The sequence below is a fragment of the Stegostoma tigrinum genome, chromosome 16 (assembly GCF_030684315.1).
Source record: "Stegostoma tigrinum isolate sSteTig4 chromosome 16, sSteTig4.hap1, whole genome shotgun sequence".
NCBI classification, from domain to species: Eukaryota; Metazoa; Chordata; class Chondrichthyes; order Orectolobiformes; family Stegostomatidae; genus Stegostoma; species Stegostoma tigrinum.
The window spans coordinates 53,424,477-53,434,593 of record NC_081369.1 but is presented as its reverse complement, the minus strand read 5'-3'; the positions used below and the strand labels follow the sequence as shown (position 1 = coordinate 53,434,593).

The 10,117-nt window shown below is 55.7% G+C and overlaps 1 protein-coding gene across 1 annotated transcript in view; it reads left to right on the top strand.

Moving 5' to 3' along the window:
- Nucleotides 1-6,257: 6,257 nt before the first annotated feature.
- The window catches only part of atmin (ATM interactor), a 33,406-nt gene continuing 29,546 nt past the window's right edge, over nucleotides 6,258-10,117 (top strand). Inside the window, exon 1 of the mRNA XM_048547027.2 lies at nucleotides 6,258-6,566. Coding sequence (XP_048402984.2) covers nucleotides 6,267-6,566 — 300 coding nt within the window. The 5' untranslated portion in view covers nucleotides 6,258-6,266. The remainder of the gene's footprint in view (nucleotides 6,567-10,117) is intronic.

Sequence of the window (10,117 nt, the reverse complement as noted above, 5' to 3'; positions counted from 1 at the left end):
CCTATTTTTCCTGTGGATCTTTCTGTTATATCATTGTGTTGACTCTATCATGTGACTTAATGCTTAATTATTCTGCAGCAAAATAAATGGGATTCAGTTGTGGCTGCCTAATAAATGGTTAGCCTAGTGTCCTAAGCATAATTGTTTTTTTTTTTGCTGCTTCAACAATAGCCATACTTCCATCATAAGGTGAGGATGTTTGTCTAATGTTCCACACCATTCACTTCACGAATACTAAAGCAGTCCATGTTCAAATGCAGCAAGACCTGCTTGGTTCATATCCAGGTTTGGGCTTACAAGTGGCAAGTAATAGTCGTGCTACATTAGTACTAGGAAATAACTCTCCAACGAGAGAGAATCTAACCCTTGCCCTTAATATTCAGAGGTATTACCATCACTATCAACATTGTGGGGGTTACTACTAATCAGAAACTGAGTTAGACTAGTTTTGTAAATACAGTGTACAAAACAACAGGTCAGAATATTGAAATCCTGTAGCAAGTAACCCACCTCCTAATATTCCAAGGTCTGGCTGTCATAGAAAAAGCACTAACTAGAAGTGAGATGGTAACTGGCGTAGGTAGGAGAAGTGATGAGATCCTGAAAGCAGAATTTCAGTGGCTAGGAACAAAAACAAAGTTGCTGGAAAATCTCAACAGTCTGGCAACATCTGTGGAGGATTAAACAGTTAACGTTTTGGGTCCGATGACCCTTCCTCAGACCTGGGAAAGCGTCAGTTTATATGCAGAAAGTAGGGAGTAAACAATAGGATAGAGCCCAAAGAGCGAGAAAGACAGTTGGACAAAGTAGTTGATAACGATCAGGCTGGGAGGGTGAATAATTGGGGACTGTTAGTGACTAACAACAGGGGTGTGTAGTGGCAAGCACTATGGTAACAAATGATAATGGGAACTGCAGATGCTCTCTGATGAAGAGTCTAGGCCTGAAACGTCAGCTTTTGTGCCCCTGAGATGTTGCTGGGCCTGCTGTGTTCATCCAGCCTCACATTTTATTATATTACTATGGTAACAAGGCCTGGTGTGTGGGGTGGGGGACTGGGACAGGGGAGAATTTGGGCCCTAAAATTATTGAACTCAACATTGAGTCAGCAGGGCTGTAGGGTCCCCATGTGAAAGATGAGGTGTTGTTCCTCCAGCTTGCGCTGAGCTTCACTGGAACACTAGCAAACTGGAGACAGAGATGTTGGCCAGGGAGCAAGGTGGAGCATTGAAGTGACAAGCAACAGGTAGTTCGGTGCCTTTTTTTTGTGAGCAGAACGTAGATGTTCTGCGAAGCGATCACCAAGTCTACGCTTCGTTTCCCCAATGTAGAAGAGACCGCATTTTCAGCAGCGAATGCAGCAGACTAGATTCTTGGAAATGCAGCTGAAGTGTTGCTTCACCTGGAAGGTATGTTTGAGCCCTTAGATACTGGGGAGGGAGGAGGTAAATGGGCAGGTGTTGCACCTTCACCAGTTACAGGGGAAGGTACCGTCGTGCTGTGGGGAGGTTTTGGGGGTGAAGGAAGTATTGACCAGGGTGTCCCGGAGGGAGCGGTCCCTGTGGAAGGCAGACAAGGGAGGGGAGGGGAATATGTATCTGGTGGTTGCTTCTAGCTGAAGGTGGCGGATATAGTGTCTGATGATTTTCTGGATGTGGATGCTGGTGGGATGGTAGGTGAGGATAAGGGGAACCCTATTGCTGTTGCAGGAGGGAAGAGAAGGGGTGAGGGCAGAAGTGCGGGAGATCGGTCGGACCCAATTGAGGGTCTTGTCGCCAACAGAGCTGGGGAATCCTCGGTTGAGGAAGAATGTGGACGTTTCAGAGGCTCCCTTGTCGAAGTTGGCCTCATCTGAACGTATGCGGCAGAGACTGAGGAATTGAGGGAATGGGATGGAATATTTACAGGAAGTGGGGTGTGAGGATGTATAGTCCAGGTAGCTGTGGGAGTCGGTGGGTTTGTAATGGTTATTAGTGGCCAGTCTATCCCCAGAGATGGAAACAGAAATTTTGAGGAAGGGAAGGGAGGAGACCTGCTGAGCTTTTCCAGCAACTTTGTTTTTGTTCCTGATTTGTAGCATCCGCAGTTCTCTTGGTTTTTATTCAGGAGTTTGGCAGTAGGTTAAAGAACAGGACCCAAAAAGTAATCTCTGAATCATTCCTGGTGCTGCATGTTAGTGAATATAGAAATAGGAAGTTCAAGAAGATCAAGGGTTGCGGGGAAAATGAGTGTGAGAAACTTATCAGCCATGATTGAATGGTGGAGCAGACTTGATGGGTTGAATGGCCTAATTTCTGCTCCTCTTATGAGGTTAGCCCAAATGCGTATGTAGCTGGAAGATGGCAAGGAAGGGAAGGCTTTAGATCTCTGGGACATTGAAATTGTTTTTAGGGGTGCTGAAATCTGTACAAGGTGGAAGGGTTACACCTGAACCAGAATATGCGATCAGCATCCTTGCAGAGAGGTTTGCTAGGACTGTTTGTGAGGATTTAAATTAACTTGTCACAGGGTGGATTCCTGAGAGAAGAGTCAGTAGGATGAGGTGAACAGCCAAAATTAGGAGAGACAGTAAGGAATTCAAGAAGGCAGAGAAATTATAAGCCATGTGACATTGGTTGCCTCAACTTCTCTGGCCCCTTCATCCAATCCAACCTATCTCCCTCCAAATTGACTGCACTCTGTACATTTAGATCCAACTCTGAATTTATTATTAAGCCTGCTGAAAAGGGTGATGCTGTTTGTAGTCTGACATACTGCCCTCACAATGTGGTCTCCTCTACATTGGGGAAATGAAGCATCAACTAGATAATGTTTATGTTCTGCCTGCAGAAAAGATCCTCGGCTTACAGTTACCTGCCACTTTAACACACCACCCTGTTCCCTGGCCAACATATCTGTCTCAGGCTTGCTGCAGTGTTCCAATGAAGGTCGGTGCAAGCTGAAATAACAACATCTCGTTTTCTACTTAAAGCCCCTGCAGCCCTCCATGCTCAATATCGAGCTCAATAATTTTAGGGCCTGAACTCACCCATGTCCTAGCCCCACTACCCCACACGTGAAGCCTTATTATCATGTAGAATGCCATTGCACACTACCTGTGGTTAGCCACTAGCAGTCTCTATTACAGCTATTCACCCTCCCAGACAGATCAGTATCAACTCCTTCGTCTGTCCAACTGCTCTTCTGGCTATTTGGGCTCAATCCCCACCTATCGTTTACTTCTGATTTCCGCCCTCCCGCACCCCATCTTCTGCATATAAACTGTCATTTTGCTAGCTGCCATCAGTTCTGAGGAAGAGTCACTGGACCTGAAACATTAACTGTGACTTTTCTTCACAGATGTTGCCAGACCTGCTGAGTTTTTCCAGCAACTTCTGTTTGTGCTCCAAATTATAAACCAGTTAAGGCACAAGTTAGGCAAAGTTGGATGGTATTTATTTTAATACAAGGAGTCCGACAACCAAGGCAGATAAGTTGACAGCACAAATTAAACCATGGGGTATGATGTCATTGCCATCACTGAGACAAAGTTCAAGCAGGGGCAGGACTGGCATCTGAGTATTTCACGATTTAGGATCTTTAGTTAAGCAAGGAATGAGGTAAAAGAAGATGGGTTTTTGCAGTATTGATTAAGGAATCAATTCAGTCGTAAGGATGGAAGACATCTTCAATGCTTCATCTAATAAAGCCACATAGGGAGAACTTAAAAACCAAAGAAGAACTACCACATTGCTGGGACAAAAAAGTGTGGAGCTGGATGAACACAGCAGGCCAAGCAGCATCTCAGGAGCACAAAAGCTGACGTTTCGGGCCTAGACCCTTCATCAGAGATGAAGGGTCTAGGCCCGAAACGTCAGCTTTTGTGCTCCTGAGATGCTGCTTGGCCTGCTGTGTTCATCCAGCTCCACACTTTGTTATCTCGCATTCTCCAGCATCTGCAGTTCCCATTATCTCTGATACATTGCTGGGACAGAATGTCGGCTCCCTAACAGTCCAAGAGAAAGACAAGGATAGACAAATTTCAGAGAAGTGTAAGTAACAGGGTGGTGACGGTAATGTATTTCAACTTCCCAATGTTTGCTGCAGTAATCATAGTGTGAAAGGTTTAGAGGGAGTGGAACTCTTAAAATGCATCCAGTAGAGCTTTTTAAGCTAGTATGTACACATCTCAATCACCTCTCTCCTGCTGCCTTAGTTCCCTGTGCTCCAAGGAAACCAACTCCATTCTACATGAAGTCTCTTCATGACTGAAACTCTCCAATCCAGGCAACATCGTCTCCACTGTCTCCAGTGCAATCACATCCCTCCTATAATGTGGATTCCACAACTGCACAGAATGCTCGCTGCAGAAAATGATGAAGAGCATAGACAGAATGGACAGCAGGAAACCTTTTTCCCCTTAGTGCTGGGATCAGGAAGCATACATTTAAGGTCAGGGGCTGGAGGCTTAGAGGGGATGTAAGGAAAGGATTTTTCACCCAGAAGGTGGTGAACTCTGGAACTCATTGCATGTAAGGATGATAGAGGCAGGAATCCTAATCATGTTGAAAATGCATTTACAGCTCCAAGGTATAAAAGGGTATGGGCCAGGTGCTGGAAAGTGGGAGTTGAATAATTTAGATGGTTGTTTTTGCTCGTGTAGGCTTGATGGGCGGATGGTACTTATGTGCAATGTAGACCTCTGTGACTCTTTGACTATTTATGGGCCTTTGTGCAGTGATTTTTATTTATTTCAAAAATATACTTTATTCATATCAAAAATATACTTTATTCATAAAAGAATATAGTCATACAAGTAGATTAATTCTGTACAGTAGCATATCAAGAAAGCAAACAAATATTGGAGTTTGATTCTATCCAAACAAACCAAAGGCATCTCTTACTTGAACAAGACTATATTTACATGCTTTTGAGGCACTGCGAAGGTTCAATAACTGAAGAGACACCAATCTAACTTAGGCAGAAGGACCTCAGACAGTGGTCTGTCCCCACAGCGCCTTGGCGGCAGCTACCTTGCACTTTAGTGCATCCCTGAGCACATAGTCCTGGACCTTGGAATGTGCCAGTCTGCTACTCGGTCAAGGTCAACCCCTTGCTCTGGAAGACCAACAAGTTTTGGACAGACCAAAGAGATCTTTCACTTGGTTGACAGTCCCCCAGCTTTAGTCGATGTTTGTCTCCGCTTGTATCCCAGGGCACAGATGTAGAGCGTCATGGAGCTGCTTGGGGCTATATTGCCACTCTACAGCACTAATTGGATTCTACGGACAGAGAGGATTTGCAATGAGGGGATGAATTCAAAGCAGCACTTTTTAAAAAATAATGTGATTAGATTAGATTCCCTACAGTTTGGAAACAGGCCCTTCGGCCCAACAAGTCCACACCTCCCCTTGAAGCATCCCGCCCAGACCCACACCCCCCCCCCCCCCCCCCCCATAACCCACACATCCCTGAACACTATGGGCAATTTAGCATGGCCGATCCACCGAGCATGCACATCTGTGGACTGTGGGAGGAAACTGGAGCTCCCGAGGGAACCCAAACAGACACAGGGAGAATGTGCAAACTCCACACAGTCAGCCAAGGCTGGAATTGAACCTGAGATAACGGGAACTGCAGATGCTGGAGAATCCAAGACAATAAAGTGTGAAGCTGGATGAACACAGCAGGCCCAGCAGCGTCTTAGGAGCACAAAAGCTGACGTTTTGGGCCTAGACCCTTTTCTGATGAATGGTCTAGGCCCAAAACGTCAGCTTTTGTGCTCCTGAGATGCTGTTGGGCCTGCTGTGTTCATCCAGCCTCACGTTTCGTTATCTTTTCTCCACGGTGGCTCAGTGGCGAGCACTGCAGCCTCACAGCACCAGGGACACGGGTTCGATTCCAGCCTCATTTCACTATCTTGGATTCTCCAGCATCTGCAGTTCCCATTATCACCGTGGAGAAAAATTGTTTTTTCCAAATTGAAATTACAAATCCAGAGAGATGTAGTTTGAATGAATAATATTTAAGTCAACATTAAAGAGCAAATATTTATGCTGTAAGTGGGAATCAACCTCAGAACAACGTAAAAACGTGACATTAGTGAGTCGGGTCACAGAGGCGGCAGACTTGATAGGGTGGGTCTGTCATAATTGAAGTGTCAATTGACCAATGCGTGGTGGTGCTAAGCCCGGAGGGCGGGGTGTTGTGTGGCGGAGGACCAATGGTAAGGGAGGGGGCGGGACGTGGTTTGATTGGCGGGTGGGCAGTGAGTGTGGGCCGGCAAGATGGCGGCGCGTGTGGTGGGTGTGCGAGGGAATGAGCGGCCGCCTTTCTCTCCACCTCCATCCCCGGACAATGGTCAGAGACCGAGGAAACCACCACCACGTCCTCCTCCTCCTCCTCCTCCTCAAGCGGTTACAGCCGCTGCTGGCCAGGCCTCGAGCTGCCAGATGATTCGGCCGTCGGTCAGTGAGCTGAGCCGGGAGGTGCGGACCAACATCCTGTGCACGGTGAAGGGCTGCGGCAAAATCCTGCCCAACCCGCCGGCCCTCAGCATGCACCTGGTCAAATCGCACAGGGTGCAGGTAGGTACTGACTCCCTGCGTCCCCGAAACCTTCTCAAAGCTCACAGCCCCACCGCCACTCACCCCTGTCCACGCCCCCACCGCCACTCAACCCCCCCCACCGCCACTCAACCCCCCCCACCGCCACTCAACCCCCCACCGCCACTCAACCCCCCACCGCCACTCAACCCCCCACCGCCACTCAACCCCCCCCTCGCCACTCAACCCCCCCCCTCGCCACTCACCCTTGTCCACGCTCCCCCCCGCCACTCAACCCCCCCCCCGCCACTCAACCCCCCCCACCGCCACTCAACCCCCCCCCCCGCCACTCAACCCCCCACCGCCACTCAACCCCCCCCTCGCCACTCAACCCCCCCCCCCTCGCCACTCAACCCCCCCCCTCGCCACTCACCCTTGTCCACGCTCCCCCCCGCCACTCAACCCCCCCCCCCGCCACTCAACCCCCCCCGCCACTCAACCCCCCCCCCGCCACTCAACCCCCCCCCCGCCACTCAACCCCCCCCCCGCCACTCAACCCCCCCCGCCACTCAACCCCCCCACCGCCACTCAACCCCCCCCTCGCCACTCAACCCCCCCCCCTCGCCACTCACCCTTGTCCACGCTCCCCCCCGCCACTCAACCCCCCCCCCCCGCCACTCAACCCCCCCCCTCGCCATTCAACCCCCCCTCGCCATTCAACCCCCCCTCGCCATTCAACCCCCCCTCGCCACTCAACCCCACCACTGCCACTCAACCCCCCACCGCCACTCAACCCCCCACCGCCACTCAACCCCCCCCTCGCCACTCAACCCCCCCCCTCGCCACTCACCCTTGTCCACGCTCCCCCCCGCCACTCAACCCCCCCCCGCCACTCAACCCCCCCCACCGCCACTCAACCCCCCCCCCGCCACTCAACCCCCCACCGCCACTCAACCCCCCCCTCGCCACTCAACCCCCCCCCCTCGCCACTCAACCCCCCCCCTCGCCACTCACCCTTGTCCACGCTCCCCCCCGCCACTCAACCCCCCCCCCCGCCACTCAACCCCCCCCGCCACTCAACCCCCCCCCCGCCACTCAACCCCCCCCCCGCCACTCAACCCCCCCCGCCACTCAACCCCCCCACCGCCACTCAACCCCCCCCTCGCCACTCAACCCCCCCCCCTCGCCACTCACCCTTGTCCACGCTCCCCCCCCGCCACTCAACCCCCCCCCCCGCCACTCAACCCCCCCCCTCGCCATTCAACCCCCCCTCGCCATTCAACCCCCCCTCGCCATTCAACCCCCCCTCGCCATTCAACCCCCCCTCGCCACTCAACCCCACCACTGCCACTCAACCCCCCCTCGCCACTCACCCCTGTCCATGCCCCCCTCGCCACTCAACCCCCCCCTCGCCACTCAACCCCCCCCTCGCCACTCAACCCCCCCCCTCGCCACTCAACCCCCCCCCTCGCCACTCAACCCCCCCCCTCGCCACTCAACCCCCCCCCTCGCCACTCAACCCCCCCCCCTCGCCACTCAACCCCCCCCCCTCGCCACTCAACCCCCCCCCTCGCCACTCACCCTTGTCCACGCTCCCCCCCGCCACTCAACCCCCCCCCCGCCACTCAACCCCCCCCCGCCACTCAACCCCCCCCCCCGCCACTCAACCCCCCCCCCGCCACTCAACCCCCCCGCCACTCAACCCCCCCCGCCACTCAACCCCCCCCGCCACTCAACCCCCCCCCTCGCCATTCAACCCCCCCTCGCCATTCAACCCCCCCTCGCCATTCAACCCCCCCTCGCCACTCAACCCCACCACTGCCACTCAACCCCCCCTCGCCACTCACCCCTGTCCATGCCCCCCTCGCCACTCACCCCTGTCCATGCCCCCCTCGCCACTCAACCCCCCCCTCGCCACTCAACCCCCCCCTCGCCACTCAACCCCCCCCTCGCCACTCAACCCCCCCTCGCCACTCAACCCCCCCCTCGCCACTCAACCCCCCCCCCTCGCCACTCAACCCCCCCCCTCGCCACTCAACCCCCCCCTCGCCACTCAACCCCCCCCTCGCCACTCAACCCCCCCCTCGCCACTCAACCCCCCCCCTCGCCACTCAACCCTGTCCACGCCCCCTCCGCCACCCCAACACCCCCCCTCCGCCACCCCAACACCCCCCCCTCCGCCACCCCCAACACCCCCCCTCCGCCACCCCCAACACCCCCCCTCCGCCACCCCCAACACCCCCCCTCCGCCACCACCACCCCAACCCCCCCACCACTCAACTTCTCTCTCCCCCCCCGCCACCACCCCACTCAACCACCCCCCTCAGCGCCCCCCGACCACTCAACTCCACCGCCCCGCCCCAAACCGTCACTCCCCCCCCCCCCCTGCCAGTCACCACTCCCCCACCCTGGCCAGGGTCCCATAAACCACACTGTGCCTCAGCTCCCCTATTTCTTCCCCACATGTCTCCTCCTGGCCCACCCTGCATCCACAGTTACGATATACCTGCTGAGCCCCCACCCCATATTTCGCCCCCTCGCATCCCGTGTTCTCCTCTCTGCGTTCTTCTCTCAGCTGCTGCCCCCCGCGTTGTCCCTCTCTCCTCCCCCCCCCCCCGCATTGTCCCTCTCTCCCCCCCCCCCGCATTGTCCCTCTCTCCCCCCCCCGCGTTGTCCCTCTCTCTCCCCCCCCCCGCGTTGTCCCCCGCGTTGTCCCTCTCTCCCCCCCCCCGCGTTGTCCCTCTCTCTCCCCCCCCCGCGTTGTCCCTCTCTCTCCCCCCCCCGCGTTGTCCCTCTCTCTCCCCCCCCCGCGTTGTCCCTCTCTCTCCCCCCCCCCGCGTTGTCCCTCTCTCTCCCCCCCCCGCGTTGTCCCTCTCTCTCCCCCCCCCGCGTTGTCCCTCTCTCCCCCCCCCGCGTTGTCCCTCTCTCTCCCCCCCCCCGCGTTGTCCCTCTCTCTCCCCCCCCCCGCGTTGTCCCTCTCTTTCCCCCCCCCCGCGTTGTCCCTCTCTCTCCCCCCCCCCCGCGTTGTCCCTCTCTCTCCCCCCCCCGCGTTTTCCCTCTCTCTTCCCCCCCCCGCGTTTTCCCTCTCTCTTCCCCCCCCCGCGTTTTCCCTCTCTCTTCCCCCCCCCGCGTTTTCCCTCTCTCTTCCCCCCCCCGCGTTTTCCCTCTCTTCCCCCCCCGCGTTTTCCCTCTCTTCCCCCCCCCGCGTTGTCCCTCTCTTCCCCCCCCCGCGTTGTCCCTCTCTTCCCCCCCCCGCGTTGTCCCTCTCTTCCCCCCCCCCCGCGTTGTCCCTCTCTTCCCCCCCCCCGCGTTGTCCCTCTCTTCCCCCCCCCCGCGTTGTCCCTCTCTTCCCCCCCCGCGTTGTCCCTCTCTTCCCCCCCCCGCGTTGTCCCTCTCTTCCCCCCCCCGCGTTGTCCCTCTCTTCCCCCCCCCGCGTTGTCCCTCTCTTCCCCCCCCCGCGTTGTCCCTCTCTTCCCCCCCCCCGCGTTGTCCCTCTCTTCCCCCCCCCGCGTTGTCCCTCTCTTCCCCCCCCCCGCGTTGTCCCTCTCTTCCCCCCCCCGCGTTGTCCCTCTCTTCCCCCCCCCGCGTTGTCC